The sequence below is a fragment of the Bombina bombina genome, chromosome 1, assembly GCF_027579735.1.
Source record: "Bombina bombina isolate aBomBom1 chromosome 1, aBomBom1.pri, whole genome shotgun sequence".
In the NCBI taxonomy this organism is placed as follows: domain Eukaryota; kingdom Metazoa; phylum Chordata; class Amphibia; order Anura; family Bombinatoridae; genus Bombina; species Bombina bombina.
The window spans coordinates 355,657,582-355,677,101 of record NC_069499.1 but is presented as its reverse complement, the minus strand read 5'-3'; the positions used below and the strand labels follow the sequence as shown (position 1 = coordinate 355,677,101).

General features: G+C 39.8%; 1 protein-coding gene across 3 annotated transcripts in view; it reads left to right on the top strand.

The window, feature by feature from the left end:
* The window catches only part of STK11IP (serine/threonine kinase 11 interacting protein), a 338,389-nt gene that overhangs the window by 122,896 nt on the left and 195,973 nt on the right, over nt 1-19,520 (top strand). For all 3 annotated transcript variants that reach the window (XM_053698220.1, XM_053698219.1, XM_053698221.1), the window contains exons 20-21: nt 7,629-7,726; nt 7,935-8,113. In XM_053698220.1, coding sequence (XP_053554195.1) covers nt 7,629-7,726; nt 7,935-8,113 — 277 coding nt within the window. The remainder of the gene's footprint in view (nt 1-7,628; nt 7,727-7,934; nt 8,114-19,520) is intronic.

Here is a 19,520-nt window from a genome sequence, read left to right as displayed (position 1 = left end):
CCCAAGATGGCTATGGTAGCCAAGCGCCATTTACTCCTCCTCATGTTGAATGGGGCCAAGAGTCTCATTCCGAGACATTGGAAGACGCCTCGAACACCGAGCCTGGACGAATGGAGACGGGAGGTAAGAGATCTCCTGAATCTAGAGAGGTATCACTACCTGCGAATTGGGAAACTAGAGCTGCATGAGTACATGACTCTAATTTGGGAAGGTAGAGACATATAAGCCATTGCCGATTTGGCAGAGTATACAGGACCTGACTTGCGTGAGTTAATGAGATGAGCCCGTGAAGAGTGGAAACCTCTCCCCTCTCCTCCCCCCCCCCTTTTTTTTTTTTTTTTTCTTCCTTCTCTTCTCCCCCTTTCTGACCTTCGCCTACCCCCCCGACCTGAACTTCTTAATCCCCTTGCTGATACCTTTGTCCCTCTACTGATACCCCTCCTATTCATCCCCTCCCCTATACACCTTTACTTAACACTTCTTCAACCTCCTTACAAAGACCTGACCAGGCTGAGTGTGCCGAATAATCAACTAGCTATGGTATAAGGCAAACTTAGACCCTCAGATTACAAACAGTTTTGTTTTATATAACAGAGTTATACCGAAACACTCGGCTAGGGATGACTAAATTGTTTTCTGTGTTAAGAGTTTTTCTGATTTAAAAAATGATCGGATGTCTTGTTATTACATAATGCTCATAATGCTTTAAGACACGCACAACACAATGTTATTCTGTAATATGTTGAGCTCCGTGTATTTTGATATGCCACTGTGTGATAATGATTGTAATATGATGTCTGATCATTCAATAAAGCTGATTTCAAAAAAAAAAAAAATTTGACTTTTTCCCTGTGGGCTGTTAGGCTCGCGGGGGCTGAAAATGCTTCATTTTATTGCGTCATTCTTGGCGCGGATTTTTTGGCGCAAATTTTTTTTTTCTGTTTCCGGCGTCATACGTGTCGCTGGAAGTTGCGTCATTTTTGAGGTTTTTTGCGCCAAAAGTGTCGGCGTTCCGGATATGGCGTCATTTTTGGCGCCAAAAGCATTTAGGCGCCAAATAATGTGGGCGTCTTTCTTGGTGCTAAAAAAATATGGGCGTCACTATTGTCTCCACATTATTTAAGTCTCATTATTTATTGCTTCTGGTTGCTAGAAGCTTGTTCACTGGCATTTTTTCCCATTCCTGAAACTGTCATTTAAGGAATTTGATCAATTTTGCTTTATATGTTGTTTTTTCTATTACATATTGCAAGATGTCCCACGTTGAAACTGAGTCAGAAGATACTTCTGGAAAATCGCTGCCTGGTGCTGGAGCTACCAAAGCTAAGTGTATCTGCTGTAAACTTATGGTATCTGTTCCTCCAGCTGTTGTTTGTACTGATTGTCATGACAAACTTGTTAATGCAGATAATATTTCCTTTAGTACTGTTACATTACCTGTTGCTGTTCCATCAACATCTAATACTCAGAGTGTTCCTGATAACATAAGAGATTTTGTTTCTAAATCCATTAAGAAGGCTATGTCTGTTATTCCTCCTTCTAGTAAACGTAAAAGGTCTTTTAAAACTTCTCATTTTTCAGATGAATTTTTAAATGAACATCATCATTCTGATAATGGTTCTTCTGGTTCAGAGGATTCTGTCTCAGAGGTTGATGCTGATAAATCTTCATATTTATTTAAAATGGAATTTATTCGTTCTTTACTTAAAGAAGTCCTAATTGCATTAGCAATTGAGGATGCTGGTCCTCTTGATACTAAATCTAAACGTTTAGATAATGTTTTTAAATCTCCTGTAGTTATTCCAGAGGTTTTTCCTGTCCCTGGTGCTATTTCTGAAGTAATTTCCAGGGAATGGAATAATTTGGGTAATTCATTTACTCCTTCTAAACGTTTTAAGCAATTATATCCTGTGCCATCTGACAGATTAGAGTTTTGGGACAAAATCCCTAAGGTTGATGGGGCTGTCTCTACTCTTGCTAAGCGTACTACTATTCCTACGGCAGATGGTACTTCCTTTAAGGATCCTTTAGATAGGAAAATTGAATCCTTTCTAAGAAAAGCTTACTTGTGTTCAGGTAATCTTCTTAGACCTGCTATATCTTTAGCGGATGTTGCTGCAGCTTCAACTTTTTGGTTAGAAGCTTTAGCGCAACAAGTAACAGATCATAATTCTCATAGCATTATTATTCTTCTTCAACATGCTAATAATTTTATTTGTGATGCCATCTTTGATATCATTAGAGTTGATGTCAGGTATATGTCTCTAGCTATTTTAGCTAGAAGAGCTTTATGGCTTAAAACTTGGAATGCTGATATGTCTTCTAAGTCTACTCTGCTTTCCCTTTCTTTCCAGGGTAATAAATTATTTGGTTCTCAGTTGGATTCTATTATCTCAACTGTTACTGGAGGGAAAGGAACTTTTTTACCACAGGATAAAAGATCTAAAGGTAAATTTAGGTCTAATAATCGTTTTCGTTCCTTTCGTCACAACAAGGAACAAAAGCCTGATCCTTCATCCTCAGGAGCGGTATCAGTTTGGAAACCATCTCCAGTCTGGAATAAATCCAAGCCTTTTAGAAAATCAAAGCCAGCTCCTAAGTCCACATGAAGGTGCGGCCCTCATTCCAGCTCAGCTGGTAGGGGGCAGATTACGTTTTTTTCAAAGAAATTTGGATCTATTCCGTTCACAATCTTTGGATTCAGAACATTGTTTCAGAAGGGTACAGAATTGGCTTCAAGATAAGGCCTCCTGCAAAGAGATTTTTTTCTTTCCTGTGTCCCAGTAAACCCAGCGAAGGCTCAAGCATTTCTTAAATGTGTTTCAGATCTAGAGTTGGCTGGAGTAATTATGCCAGTTCCAGTTCTGGAACAGGGGCTGGGGTTTTATTCAAATCTCTTCATTGTACCAAAGGAGGAGAATTCCTTCAGACCAGTTCTGGATCTAAAAATATTGAATCGTTATGTAAGGATACCAACATTCAAAATGGTAACTGTAAGGACTATCCTGCCTTTTGTTCAGCAAGGGCATTATATGTCTACAATAGATTTACAGGATGCATATCTGCATATTCCGATTCATCCAGATCACTATCAGTTTCTGAGATTCTCTTTCCTAGACAAGCATTACCAGTTTGTGGCTCTGCCGTTTGGCCTAGCAACAGCTCCAAGAATTTTTACAAAGGTTCTCGGTGCCCTTCTGTCTGTAATCAGAGAACAGGGTATTGTGGTATTTCCTTATTTGGACGATATCTTGGTACTTGCTCAGTCTTCACATTTAGCAGAATCTCATACGAATCGACTTGTGTTGTTTCTTCAAGATCATGGTTGGAGGATCAATTTACCAAAAAGTTCATTGATTCCTCAGACAAGGGTAACCTTTTTAGGTTTCCAGATAGATTGTGTCCATGACTCTATCTTTGACAGACAAGAGACGTCTAAAATTGATATCAGCTTGTCGAAACCTTCAGTCACAATCATTCCCTTCGGTAGCCTTATGCATGGAAATTCTAGGTCTTATGACTGCTGCATCGGACGCGATCCCCTTTGCTCGTTTTCACATGCGACCTCTTCAGCTCTGTATGCTGAACCAGTGGTGCAGGGATTACACAAAGATATCTCAATTAATATCTTTAAAACCGATTGTACAACACTCTCTGACGTGGTGGACACAGATCACCATCGTTTAGTTCAGGGGGCTTCTTTTGTTCTTCCGACCTTGACTGTAATTTCAACAGATGCAAGTCTTACAGGTTGGGGAGCTGTGTGGGGGGTCTCTGACAGCACAAGGGGTTTGGGAATCTCAGGAGGTGAGATTACCGATCAATATTTTGGAACTCCGTGCAATTTTCAGAGCTCTTCAGTCTTGGCCTCTTCTAAAGAGAGAATCGTTCATTTGTTTTCAGACAGACAATGTCACAACTGTGGCATACATCAATCATCAAGGAGGGACTCACAGTCCTCTGGCTATGAAAGAAGTATCTCAAATTCTGGTTTGGGTGGAATCCAGCTCCTGTCTAGTTTCTGCGGTTCATATCCCAGGTATAGACAATTGGGAAGCGGATTATCTCAGTCGTCAAACGTTACATCCGGGCGAATGGTCTCTTCACCCAGAGGTATTTCTTCAGATTGTTCAAATGTGGGGACTTCCAGAAATAGATCTGATGGCCTCTCATCTAAACAAGAAACTTCCCAGGTATCTGTCCAGATCCAGGGATCCTCAAGCGGAAGCAGTGGATGCATTGTCACTTCCTTGGAAGTATCATCCTGCCTATATCTTTCCGCCTCTTGTTCTTCTTCCAAGAGTAATCTCCAAGATTCTGAAGGAATGCTCGTTTGTTCTGCTGGTAGCTCCAGCATGGCCTCACATGTTTTGGTATGCGGATCTTGTCCGGATGGCCTCTTGCCAACCGTGGACTCTTCCGTTAAGACCAGACCTTCTGTCGCAAGGTCCTTTTTTCCATCAGGATCTCAAATCCTTAAATTTGAAGGTATGGAGATTGAACGCTTGATTCTTAGTCAAAGAGGTTTCTCTGACTCTGTGATTAATACTATGTTACAGGCTCGTAAATCTGTATCTAGGGAGATATATTATAGAGTCTGGAAGACTTACATTTCTTGGTGTCTTTCTCATCATTTTTCCTGGCATTCTTTTAGAATTCCGAGAATTTTGCAGTTTCTCCAGGATGGTTTGGATAAAGGTTTGTCTGCAAGTTCCTTGAAAGGACAAATCTCTGCTCTTTCTGTTCTTTTTCACAGAAAGATTGCTATTCTTCCTGATATTCATTGTTTTGTACAAGCTTTGGTTCGTATAAAACCTGTCAGTAAGTCAATTTCTCCTCCTTGGAGTTTGAATTTGGTTCTGGGGGCTCTTCAAGCTCCTCTGTTTGAACCTATGCATTCATTGGACATTAAATTACTTTCTTGGAAAGTTTTGTTCCTTTTGGCCATCTCTTCTGCCAGAAGAGTTTCTGAATTATCTGCTCTTTCTTGTGAGTCTCCTTTTCTGATTTTTCACCAGGATAAGGCGGTGTTGCGAACTTCTTTTAAATTTTTACCTAAGGTTGTGAATTCTAACAACATTAGTAGAGAAATTGTGGTTCCTTCATTATGTCCTAATCCTAAGAATTCTAAGGAGAAATCATTGCATTCTTTGGATGTAGTTAGAGCTTTGAAATATTATGTTGAAGCTACTAAGAATTGCCGAAAGACTTCTAGTCTATTTGTTATCCTTTCCGGTTCTAGGAAAGGTCAGAAGGCCTCTGCCATTTCTTTGGCATCTTGGTTGAAATCTTTGATTCATCATGCTTATGTCGAGTCGGGTAAAACTCCGCCTCAAAGGATTACAGCTCATTCTACTAGGTCAGTTTCTACTTCCTGGGCGTTTAGGAATGAAGCTTCGGTTGATCAGATTTGCAAAGCAGCAACTTGGTCTTCTTTGCATACTTTTACTAAATTCTACCATTTTGATGTGTTTTCTTCTTCTGAAGCTGTCTTTGGTAGAAAAGTACTTCAGGCAGCTGTTTCAGTTTGAATCTTCTGCTTATATTTTCAGTTTTTTTCTTTATAAGATTTAAACTTTATTTTTGGGTGTGGATTTTTTTCAGCGGAATTGGCTGTCTTTATTTTATCCCTCCCTCTCTAGTGACTCTTGCGTGGAAGATCCACATCTTGGGTAGTCATTATCCCATACGTCACTAGCTCATGGACTCTTGCTAATTACATGAAAGAAAACATAATTTATGTAAGAACTTACCTGATAAATTCATTTCTTTCATATTAGCAAGAGTCCATGAGGCCCACCCTTTTTTTGTGGTGGTTATGATTTTTTTGTATAAAGCACAATTATTCCAATTCCTTATATTTATGCTTCGCACTTTTTTCTTATCACCCCACTTCTTGGCTATTCGTTAAACTGATTTGTGGGTGTGGTGAGGGGTGTATTTATAGGCATTTTGAGGTTTGGGAAACTTTGCCCCTCCTGGTAGGAATGTATATCCCATACGTCACTAGCTCATGGACTCTTGCTAATATGAAAGAAATTTCATTCTCTTTCTGTCTTTATTTGAAAAAGTAGACATCTAAGCTAAGGAACCAGACAATTTTGGGTTCAGACCCTGGACAGCATTTAGCCACCAATCAGCAAGCACAACCCAGGTTGCAAACCAAAAATGGGCCAGCTTCTAAACTTACATTCTTGCTTTTCAAATAAAGATAGCAAGAGAATGAAGAAAAATTGATAATAGGAGTAAATTAGAAAGTTGCTTAAAATTGCATGCTCTATCTGAATCATGAAATAATTTTTTTGGGTTCAGTGTCCCTTTAAGCTCTGGCTAGGGTGTTCTTTGCCTCCTTCTTGTGGCCAGCAGGTGAATTTCCCAATAGTAATTGAATGGACTTGTGGACTTTCCATGCCAGGAAAGAAAAGAATTTATCAGGTAAGCATAAATTTTGTTTTTCTAATGTACATGTGAAAGTCCAGCATTTAAATGTTGTTGTTTTTTCTGCAATTTACATTGATATTAAAACCAGAATGAAGTACATGTTTGTGTGCCACAGATAGCTGAGTCTCCTTTGTTTATTTTTATTTATCAAGGTAAAACAATACTGTAATACATTTAAAAATATGCACTTTTAGTTGCAGAAATGCACCTTTTAATACCTTTTAAAATATTCTACAATAAATGGAATATTCCTGTGGCAATTAAGATTTCTTTTGATTCCCATACTCAGTGGTCCTTGCTAGTCCATTTAAGGGACATTAAACTGCTGGGTACAACTTCAGTTGCATGGTTACTATTCACCATGCTATTGTTTTTCCTCTCTTGTGTCTGCAGCTCTCTCTTTTTAATAAAACAGTCTACACCAATTTTCATATAACTGCATGTAATAGACACTACTATTTGAAAAAGGCTTGCTCGTGTGTGAGCCGAAACGTTATGGCTTAAGGCCCTCAGTTTGGAATTTTTCCTATTTGCACATAAAAGGCTTATTGTGTGTAAGACTGTGATTTGCCTGCTTTTTTGTATTCCCTGCATACACTGGCTGGGTCGGGGTTTACTTGGACTGTGGATGCCTGATTTTTTGCAGTGCACCTGGAGGTTGTATTCTGATGAGTGTCTTTTCCCAACAGGCTTTGTATGTATATATGTTTATGTCTTCAGTATACTTTCATTATTTATTTTGTCCCCTTTTCCTGTAATTTCATTCTGAAATTCTGAGCTTTCCAGTTCCTGTTAGAAATGGAAGTACAGGACACTGTTATATTACACACTGCTATTGGCTGCACACTCTAGTGACCTATTTATAACTGTCCCTAATTGGCCACAGCAGAGAAGGTAACCTAAGTTACATCATGGCAGCTCCCATTGTTTTATAGACACACAAATTTTACACTTATTTGGTCTATTTAAACAGCTAATGAAACTTTAAAAAATACTTATACATAATCAGACTAATCCTTTTCTTTGAACGCATTGTTTTATCTAGCATTTATTTAGTGTTTAATGTCCCATTAATGTTAATAGCAAATTTGCTGGTCTTATTTTAATCAATGATAAGTGAGAAAAAATGTTACAGGAATTTATCATTTCTTTTGCTTTTTCCCTCTTTATTTCACTTAACCACTCAGGTTCCAGTAGTTCGGTTTGGGAAGATCGGGGAGTTCTGGGCTTTTGTTGTGGTATCAAACCAGAAAATCCATTTCCTGGAAATTAATGGGGAAATCAGGTACAAGCAGACAAAATTATCTTAAACATTTGATTAATAGACAACTTATTATTGTGAATCATTTTAATAAGACCTATAGCATATGTATAATAACATTCAAATGTATTCATTTTTTAAAATATTTTTTTGGTAATAAAGTTCTAAAAACTATATTGTCTCAATAAAAAAATGGATAAAACATAAAATGTGACCCTATGATCTCCCTCAGAGGTGCTCCTTGTGATTGGCTGCAGCCAGGGGATGCACAGAGTCTCTCCTCTCTCACATACCTGCAAATCGGGCTTCAGCAACAGAGTTTGCACTTGGGGTTTGATGGGTCTAGAGTTTCCTACACCCTTCTGACAAGAAATCGCCAGTACAGCACTGTCTTCAGCAAGAGCTTGCTGGGTAAGAGATGCTTTTTTGCTTAATTCTCTGTACAATTGCACCATAATAGTGTGAAATATCTTGTACTTGTTGCTGAATCTAGTTAATATCTTGATGGTTTAAATACCATTCAAGATGCTGTTTAATTTTGTTTTGAGGTTTGATACCTATATTCACATGCACGAGTAATTGAGTAGCATTCTGTTGTCTGTCTATGCAAATGTGAGCATGTTAAAGGGACATTCAAGTCAATTTTAATTTCATGAATCAGAGCATGCAATTTTAACCAACTTTCCAATTTACACCCATTAACAAAATGTGCACCGTCTTTTTATATTTACACTTTTTGAGTCACCAGCTCCTACTGAGCATGTGCAAGAATTCACATTATATACGTATATGCTTTTGTAATTGGCTGATGGCTGTCACGTAATACAGGAGTGGAAATAGACACTTTTCTTTGAAATTTGTTAGAAAAAATCTACTACTTAGGCTTAGTGCTATTGCATTGTCTTTTTATCATGCATTTGTTGATTAAGCAAATATACTGTATTTACTGGTCCTTTAAGTGTGACCATTTTTTGTTTTTTAATTTAGCTATGTGTTTCTTTTACACATACATGTCTTCCATACATGAGCATTTGGTAAATATGTTTTCTTTCCAGTTGCATGGAGAGTCCATGAAAACCATTCTAATTACTAGTGGGAATTCAACACTCCAGCAAGACTTCAAGTATCACTCCCACTTCCCATAAACCCCCAGTCATTCTTTGCCTTGTACATCTGGGAGGATGTACGAAGATGGTGTCTGAAGAAAATCAAGTTTTAATCCTTTCATGGGTACTTTTCCCTGCAAGCAAGGATTGGGGCAAAGCTGTGTCCATGTAATCCTCTGTAGTAAGAGTTATGTTGGTTATTAGCTGTGGACGTTGGTGAGGTAGTCCTTACTTTAACTCCAACAATTTAAGATAACCCCTATATAGAAAACCAGGGTTGGTTACTCTGCTTTTCTTTTTTGTTCAGGTCCCTGTCAGCGGTCGGATGAGGCTAACAGACCTGGAGCTGCTGTGACTGCTCCACAGCAGAAGACCCTGGAGGGCAAGTCCTTTATTATGTATTTCATATTTCATGGGATAATAAGTAACAGAGGAGGACTGGGATTATCAGGGACCTGCTACCCTCAAGAAGGGTTTGTATTTAATTATATATCCGCCACTTTGTGGATATGTTGCGGCTGAGCAGTGATCTGGGCTATCCAGTGAATAGGGGATTTTCCGCTTCTACAGCCTTATGAAGGGTCAGTTGTGATAGTAGGACCCAGGCTTATGGTGTGTAGTTTCTCCCTCTAGTCCCTACAGCCTTATGACAAGTCAGTTGTAAAAGTAACGACCCAGGCTTATGACACGTAGTTTATCCCTCTAGATCCTATCCGTTCAGACCGTTTTTACGGTTGCTAGAGCTTTTTAAGGGGGCACATTTTTAGTGGGATAAAATCCCTCGTAAAATCCTGTATAGTTTTGCGTGCTTCGCGAGTCAAAGCGCAGTTTATGATCTATTTGTTTTCAGACCGTTATTCTTGTGAAGATTACTGCTCCCTCAGAGGTAGGATCGCAGCAGTCAGCTGCTTCAGTTACCTGCAGTATTTCTTAAACTGTGTGCTTTGAGGGAGACAAGCCATTTCTTTGAGACATAATGGCAGAGTATTAGGGACATTCATTCTGCTTATTTTAAGGGCTGATGTGTTCCTGGCGACTTATTTTTATAAGTACTCTCTGCAGATCTTTTGATTAAACTGGAGCGGCGGGAGTGACATGATAATTTGGTCTTGGAGCTCCGATATTCTTTACATATATGCTAGGGGAGGAGTGCGTGTTCCGCTCCACTGCAGTTTGAGCGAGACTCTCTGCTTGGGGACATTTTGTTTAATCTAAGGGTGCCATTGCTTCTAATCATACTGATTAGGATTTTTGTTTTGGCAGTGAGTGGGTTAAAGGACTTTTTGCCACAGGTCAGATAGAACTTTTTATTTTCTCTAATGTTTGGAGAGTATAGTTGCCTGTGGATATTTTATGATCTGCGGTCTTGTTGCAGATGGAATATATTGTCCTTTGGCGCGCTCCTTATAGCAGGAGCATATACATTTTCGAAAAAATCCAGTCTTTCAGATGATACAGGGCCATGGGGGAATATATATTATGACATTACTGGTTTTAAACACTGCTTTTATTTACTTTTACATCTGTAAGTTGCCATTTGTCTTGTGTGCACTTACCTTATATTAAATTAATTACACTTGAGTCGGGCTGCGCCTGTCTTTTTCTTTGTTTTAGTGCTATCTCTTCTTGGTGGTATTGGAAAAATACCCACCTACATCACGGGAGGCAGATGACCATACCTAGAGATCATATGAGACAATTACGGCTTTCTGGCATCCAACCTGAGGTGCACAACTCTGCAAATATCCCTATATTACCGATTGGGGGAAAACAGCTTTCTTACTTCACTCCCACTCTGACTGCTAGCGCTGATACCGGTACTGTTGATTTGTCATTCCTTCATTGTGTCCTACTCCTCAGATGGAGCTTATGTTTTTTCAACCTGGACACTTGTCCATGCTCTAAATTTTTTATCTCCGGTTTTAAAGCTTTTTTGGTTGAGGAGTATCTTGGGACGGCTCAGGAGACATCTGGTCATCCGTCTCCTGAGAGGATTTTGGCTCTTTTAACTCAGGCTTTTTCCTCTTCCTGAGTTTTTTGAGGATGAAGCTTCTGTAGAGCGAATGTGCATAGCGACTACTTGGTCCTCGCTTTCTTACCTTTTTAAAGTGTTGTTTTTGCCTCAGCTGAGGCTTCTTTTGGTAGAAGGGCCCTCAGTTTAGGTCCGCCTGTCTAGTCTCTCCCTCCCTTCCATTCTGTGTCCTCTAGCTTGGGTATTGGTTCCCAGTAGTAATTAGAATGGTTTTCATGGGCTCTCCATGCGATTGGAAAGAAAACAAAAATGTATGCTTACCTGATACATTTTTTTTTCCTAACGTGTAGAGTCCACGACCTGCCCTTGTTTTAATTTAAGACAGCTGGTATCTTTTTCTAAACTTCAGGCATCTCTATACCCTTTGTTTCTCTTCTCTTTCCGTATTCCCTCGACTGAATGACTTGGGAGTTTATGGGAAGTGGGAGCGATACTTGAAGCCTTGCTGGGGTGTTCTTTGCCTCCTCCTGGTGGCCAGTAGTTGAATTCCCACTAGTAATTAAAATGGTTTTCGTGTACTCTCCATGCCAGGAAAGAAAATTAATTTATCAGGTAAGCATACATTTTTTTGTTTTTCTCAAGTTTTTTTGTGACCACATACAACACCATACTGGATTTGTAAGTTTCTGTCCTAGCGTGGTAGCGTTTATCAAACATTCCTCAACATCACTTTTCCGTTAGTAGGCACGTAGTTTTGTGTGGCATGGATAATAATGGATGGACATTTAGCAGTTTGTTTGGTAAGTAAATGTTAGTATGTGAGGCTTACTGTGCTCTATGACAAGGTGTAGCGAGGTTCTAAAGGTCTGAGCAGTACTTAGGTTTGATGGGGCTGATCAAGCTATTTGTCACGAGAAAAAAAATAAATAAAAAGATTTTGGCACACTTCTGTTCTATTTCTGCTCAGTGTATTTTTCTGTCAGATTGCATGTTGGTGAAAAAAACACACTTGCATTCAAATCTGATTAATCGATAACAAAGGGAATATGGAAGGTTAAGATCACAATATATCTCCTCTAAGTCAAGCACATCATTCTCTTATTAAAATAATTAGCACTGATTATGCTGCTGATAAGGCTTGATTGCTCATGTTCTAACTATATCTACCTAATGAGCAGCTAACTCACGGAAACGTCAAGCTGCAGTTTGGGAGTCACCATATACAGTACCTTTCTATCACATTACACATAGGATATTTGTCTGTCTACAGAAGCAAGGGGTGACATGTTTTACATGTAGTTTCTTCTCGTGAATAATCTAGTTTTTGTTCTTTATTCCAACTTTTATTGTTTTCTCATTGCTATAGTTATCAATCATTTTCTGCTGAATGAAACTCAGAATACAGATACTTCTAAATCTTGATGGATAGCACTATACAGCATACAACAGGAGCCTTCCATCTCTGTTTTAGTAGATTTATGGGACATTTATTAAATATTGGGCAGCTGACTAAGGGGTCTCAATATAAGCTAGGTAAAAATTGGTATGTGGGTTTCTGTCCATCCTGAGGGGAGTGTGTTCTTCACTGGTGAATGCTTTCTCTGGATTTAAAGCAAATCCCCATTGCAATAATCCACTAACAGCTACGATCCCCAACACAGAAACCTTCCCTCCACTATTACCCCTTTACCTCCACAGCCCCCAACGGTAAACCCTCCTCTGCTATTCTTAAACAGCCAGACCCCAATCATTTAAGAGAAACACAATACTAATATCACCAGTGTCTTTCAGTAACGTGGTTCAAATGTTAAACAAAGGCAAAACTAAATAAATTAACATTTAGTATGAGAAAATAGGAGTCACAGTGCATTTATATAAAAAAAAACTGACCTTTATACTGAGACATGCCCAGGTTTGGCAGTTTATGGGGCTAAATGTGTTGTAGGCTTGCTGTTTAGAGTTTATGGTGGTGTTAGGTAGACTTTAGTAGTAGTGGGTACTGTTGCTATTTACAGTTAGTTTACACTAGCTTGACAATATTAATATTAAAAAGGTTACATATGATAATGCACTTGTAATAGCAAGGTATATTTGATTAGCACATTGCCATTATGGGATGTGCTATTTCAGCTGTGCCTATCAAACAAGGCTTTGGTTACATTTTTTTTTAACCAATGACTTTTAAAATTAAAATGATTGCAGACTGTGCGCAGTCAGTATTGCTCCACATGTAATCTAGCCATATGTGTTTTATCCCCACAGAGAGGTTACAGATAGCAAAAGCCCCACTCTGGAGCTGAACCACATTGCAGCTCCTTGCCATGGTGTTTTGGGTGACCCAGTTATTATCAAGTAGCTACCTGTAACAGGCTGTGTCCTATCTAGGCACTGCCTTGTGTTTGTGAGGGTTTAACACATAAGAAAGGCACTAATGCAAAAATGACATAAAACACATTAGAACAGTCAAAGGGGGTGAGTGTTGCACTATGCTAGTTATTAGGGGTCAGAAAAACCAGTACAAAGACCGGGTGCTACTCCTCTAAAGTAAATGTTGAATAACGAGGGCATCACCCCATAAGGGATGACAAAATAAGAGTTTAAGAGTGCACAACCAGTTCCCTTAAGGTACAGGAAATATTAAGTTATTCCTTTATTTAAATATTTAAAAAATGGTAGATACCTCGGTTCTAAGAACCTACAAACAAATTAACACCAAAAGACAAACACCCTCGGTGTTCCTGGCCGATAACTGGTTACTTCGGCATCAGTTGGGGGCATGCAGGCAGGTTTAACAAAAAGTAAAGGAAAAAGGATTGCTATGCGTTTCAGCCCGTATACGGGCCTTTGTCAAGCATGTATGTTCAAAGAATTTGGAAAAATTGCTAATGCCGGAGCCGGAAATTTAAAAACTGAGGCGACCAATCAGCCCCTAGCATCCGTTCCAGCCCTATTCCCCATTGCTCAGGTTGTAAGCTACCTGATTGAAGACTTAAGAGCTAGCAATTTCCTATTGGCTGGCTATCGTTTTCATTGTTTGCTATGTCATGTGATTGTTAATGGTCAATCCCAGTATTGCCTACACATACTTTTTATCCTTATGGCAGAGGTGCAACAACTATGTATTTTTCATGGCTACCTGATTGAGGACTATATAAAAAGTACAAAGTCCCAACACGTGACTATGATTAACCAATCTCGTCTGTGCCTACTCCACCATTCTAACCTTATGGGTAAAATACCATAGTGTGTGTGTGTAACAAGGCTACCTGATTGAGGACTTAAAAAGTATAGAAAAGTCAGATCATGTGACATGTAATCAGCCAATCACATCAGAGCCTGCTCCCCCATTATAACCTTATAGGTAAATGGATGAAAATGTAAGTATACCAAGTTAAGCTGTTAAATTATTTCATATAAAGAACGCATCATAGATTCTTTTAACAGAACGGATTTGCATATCTGTTCATTAAACCCATTAACCTAGTGTTTAATACTGCTTCTTCGGCACAGCTTCTGTATACTATAGTACAAACTTTATAAATATACCCAATAATTATTATTGTCGTTCATTGCATTGGGGCACACACTATTCATGAGGAATATCCACTTTGTCTCTTTTTGTAATAGTGATTTCTGGGCATCTCCACATCTGATACCACATTTGATTGTATCTAAACCCCAGCATTTCAGAACTTTAGGGTTAGCATTGTGATAAGTCAGAAAGTGTTTGGCCACAGTGGTTATTTGTTTTCCTTTTTCTAATGCCTTTCTGGCATTGCGGATGTTACTGAGATGTTCAGTTATTCTAGTAGCAAGGGTGCAAGTGGACATACCCACATAGTAAATGTTAGTCACAGCTTAAGCAATAGATTACGTTCTTGGCCTTACAATTGATGTAATTTATTGTATATATGTTTGTTCCCAAAACGATCTATATTCTCAGTTTTTTTGACCATATGTTGGCAGGTAGAACATGTGCCACAGGCTATAGAGCCCCTGTATAGTGGCCTTCTTTTAGCAAAACGGTCAAAATGGCGACTCACCAAGGAGTCTTGTATGTTACATGCTCTTTTAAAAGTCATTGCAGGTCTATTATGTTGACAATATTAGATTCATTTCAACATAACAGGCAATCCAAAGAGGTAAAGAATATCTTTGAAAGTATAGGTACATCTTAGAATCAGATGAATACTTAAAAGGTATTTTACCAAATAGACCTGCAATTACTTAAAAGAGCATGTAACATGCAAGACTCCTTGGTGAGTAGCCATTTTGACCGTTTTGCTAAAAGAAGACCACTATACAGGGGCTGCCAACATATGGTCAAAAAAACACTGAGAATAAAGATAGTTTTGGGAACAAACCCAGCGTGTGTAATTTGCGTGTAGATTCTTAGAACTGAGGTATCTACCATTTTTTAAATATTTAAATAAAGGATTACGTTTTAATATTTCCTGTACCTTAAAGTGATGGTAAATCCTAGCGTTTGGGAAACGCTAGGATTTACAATCGTAACAAATAAAGGGGACTTTCATTCATGAAGTATAAAATACTTCATTCTGAAAGCCCCTTTATTTGTTAGCAGCGTTTGCTGCGCTGAGCTGCTAAAGGCAGCCCACGGGCAGAACGCTATTTGGCTGAGAGGTGACGTTTCCACCTCTTAGCCAATAGCCGTGCGGGAAATACAGCTTGGCGCCAGGTTTTGCGGCGCCAAGCTGGCAAAACCTGGCGCCAAGCTGTATTTCAGCTGGGGGAATAGCGTGCAGGGTCTCCTGCTCTGAGGTATGTGCAGTTTTACATTTTTCTAGAGAGATGAGCTAGAAAATGCTGACAATACCTTATTTATTTAAGGTAAGCCTGATTACAGTGATTTAATAACGACTGGTATCATGCTTGCTATAAAGGGTAATATTTCTCCTGTTAAGTGTGATCAGTCCACGGGTCATCATTACTTCTGGGATATTACTCCTCCCCAACAGGAAGTGCAAGAGGATTCACCCAGCAGAGCTGCCATATAGCTCCTCCCCTCTACGTCACCCCCAGTCATTCTCTTGCACCCAACGACTAGATAGGATGTGTGAGAGGACTATGGTGATTATACTTAGTTTTATACCTTCAATCAAAAGTTTGTTATTTTATAATAGCACCGGAGTGTGTTATTCCTTCTCTGGTAGAATTTGAAGAAGAATCTACCTGAGTTTTTACTATGATTTTAGCCGGCGTAGTTAAGATCATATTGCTGTTTCTCGGCCATCTGAGGAGAGGTAAACTTCAGATCAGGGGACAGCGGGCAGATTAATCTGCAAAGAGGTATGTAGCAGCTTATTATTTTCTGACAATGGAATTGATGAGAAAATTCTGCCATACCGATATAATGTAAACTCAGCCTTAAATGCAGTAGCAGCATCTGGTATCAGGCTGTCATGTATGTATATTTTACACTTCAGTATTCTGGGGAATGGTACTTCACTGGAATTATACTGTGTGCATAAGACTTTAGCCTAATTTGCAGGGACTGGCAACAGGCTTTTTAATAATTCTTAATTTATGTTAAACGTTTTTTGCTGGCATGTAAAATCGTTTTCATTGTCTGAGGTACTGGGTGAATAAAATGTTTTGGGCACTATTTTTTTCCACTTGGCAGTTGTTTGATTTAATTTATGACAGTTTACTGATCTCTCTCACTGTTGTGTGTGAGGGGGAGGGCCCTTTTTTGGCGCTTTTGCTACGCATCAAAAAATTCAGTCAGAAGCTCATTGTATTTCCTGCATGATCCGGTTCTACAGAACTCAGGGGTCTTCAAAACTTGTTTTGAGGGAGGTAATCACTCACAGCAGAGCTGTGAGATTGTAGTTGACTGTGATAAAAAACGTTTATTTCTGTAACTTTTTTTCTGCTATCAGGGTTAGTTATCCTTTGCTAATGGGAACAAGCCTTTGCTAAAATTGTGTTTTTTTTACAAAGATTTGATGCTATAACCTTTTCAGTTTATTAACTTTCAACTGTCATAACTCTTTCTGTGCTTCTTATAGGCACAGTACGTTTTCATATCATAGTAAATTACTTGAATAGTATTTCCAAGTTGCTAGTTTATTTGCTAGTGTGTTAAACATGTCTGATTCAGAGGAAGACATCTGTGCTATATGTGCTAATGCCAAAGTGGAGCCCAATAGAAATTTATGTACTAACTGCATTGATGCTACTTTAAATAACATTTCACCAAACAACGAGGGGAGAGTTATGCCGACTAACTCGCCTCACGTGACAGTACCTGCATCTCCCGCTCAGGAGGTGCGTGATATTGTGGCGCCGAGTACATCTGGGCGGCCATTACAAATCACATTACAGGATATGGCTACTGTTATGACTGAAGTTTTGGCTAAATTACCAGAACTAAGAGGTAAGCGTGATCACTCTGGGGTGAGAACAGAGTGCGCTGATAATGCTAGGGCCATGTCAGATACTGCGTCACAACTTGCAGAACATGAGGACGGAGAGCTTCATTCTGCGGCTGACGGTTCTGATCCAAACAGATTGGATTCAGATATTTAAAATTTTAAATTTAAGCTGGAAAACCTCCGTGTATTACTAGGGGAGGTGTTAGCGGCTCTGAATGATTGTAACACAGTTGCAATACCAGAGAAAATGTGTAGGTTGGATAAATATTTTGCGGTACCGTCGAGTACTGACGTTTTTCCTATACCTAAGAGACTCACTGAAATTGTTACTAAGGAGTGGGATAGACCCGGTGTGCCGTTCTCACCCCCTCCGATATTTAGAAAGATGTTTCCAATAGACACCACCACACGGGACTTATGGCAAACGGTCCCTAAGGTGGAAGGAGCAGTTTCTACTTTAGCTAAGCGTACCACTATCCCGGTGGAGGATAGCTGTGCCTTTTCAGATCCAATGGATAAAAAGTTAGAGGGTTACCTTAAGAAAATGTTTGTTCAACAAGGTTTTATATTGCAACCCCTTGCATGCATTGCGCCTGTTACGGCTGCAGCAGCATTTTGGTTTGAGTCTCTGGAAGAGACACTTGAATCAGCTCCATTAGATGAGATTACACACAAGCTTAAAGCTCTTAAATTAGCTAACTCATTTATTTCAGATGCCGTAGTACATTTAACTAAACTTACGGCTAAGAATTCTGGATTCGCCATTCAGGCGCGCAGAGCTCTGTGGCTAAAATCCTGGTCAGCTGACGTTACTTCTAAGTCTAAATTACTTAATATACCTTTCAAAGGGCAGACCTTATTCGGGCCCGGATTGAAAGAAATTATCGCTGACATTACAGGAGGTAAAGGCAATGCCCTGCCTCAAGACAGAGCCAAACCTAAGGCTAGACAGTCTAATTTTCGTTCCTTTCGGAATTTCAAAGCAGGAGCAGCATCAACTTCCTCTGCTCCAAAACAGGAAGGATCTGTTGCTCGCTACAGACAGGGCTGGAGACCTAACCAGTCCTGGAACAAGGGCAAGCAAGCCAGGAAACCTGCTGCTGCAACTAAAACAGCATGAATTGAGGGCCCCCGATCCGGGAACGGATCTAGTGAGGGGCAGACTTTCTCTCTTCGCCCAGGCTTGGGCAAGAGATGTCCAGGATCCCTGGGCGCTAGAGATAATATCTCAGGGATACCTTCTGGACTTCAAATACTCTCCCCCAAGAGAGAGATTTCATCTGTCAAGGTTGTCAACAAACCAAACAAAGAAAGAGGCGTTTCTACGCTGCGTACAAGAGCTTTTATTAATGGGAGTAATCCATCCAGTTCCACGATCGGAACAGGGAGAAGGGTTTTACTCAAATCTGTTTGTGGTTCCCAAAAAAGAGGGAACTTTCAGGCCAATCCTGGATTTAAAGATCCTAAACAAATTCCTAAGAGTTCCATCGTTCAAAATGGAGACTATTCGGACAATTTTACCCATGATCCAAAGGGGTCAGTACATGACCACAGTGGATTTAAAAGATGCTTACCTTCACATACCGATTCACAAAGATCATTATCGGTATCTAAGGTTTGCCTTTCTAGACAGGCATTACCAGTTTGTAGCTCTTCCATTCGGATTGGCTACGGCTCCAAGAATCTTCACAAAGGTTCTGGGTGCTCTTCTGGCGGTACTAAGACCGCGAGGAATTTCGGTAGCTCCGTACCTAGACGACATTCTGATACAAGCTTCAAGCTTTCAAACTGCCAAGTCTCATACAGAGTTAGTACTGGCATTTCTAAGGTCGCATGGATGGAAGGTGAATGAAAAGAAGAGTTCTCTCTTTCCACTCACAAGAGTTCCCTTCCTGGGGACTCTTATAGATTCTGTAGAAATGAAAATTTACCTGACAGAAGACAGGTTAACAAAACTTCAAAATGCATGCCGTGTCCTTCATTCCATTCAACACCCGTCAGTGGCTCAATGCATGGAGGTAATCGGCTTAATGGTAGCGGCAATGGACATAGTACCCTTTGCACGCCTACACCTCAGACCGCTGCAATTGTGCATGCTAAGTCAGTGGAATGGGGATTACTCAGACTTGTCCCCTTCTCTGAATCTGGATCAAGAGACCAGAAATTCTCTTCTATGGTGGCTTTCTCGGCCACATCTGTCCAGGGGGATGCCATTCAGCAGGCCAGACTGGACAATTGTAACAACAGACGCCAGCCTACTAGGTTGGGGCGCCGTCTGGAATTCTCTGAAGGCTCAGGGACAATGGAATCAGGAGGAGAGTCTCCTACCAATAAACATTCTG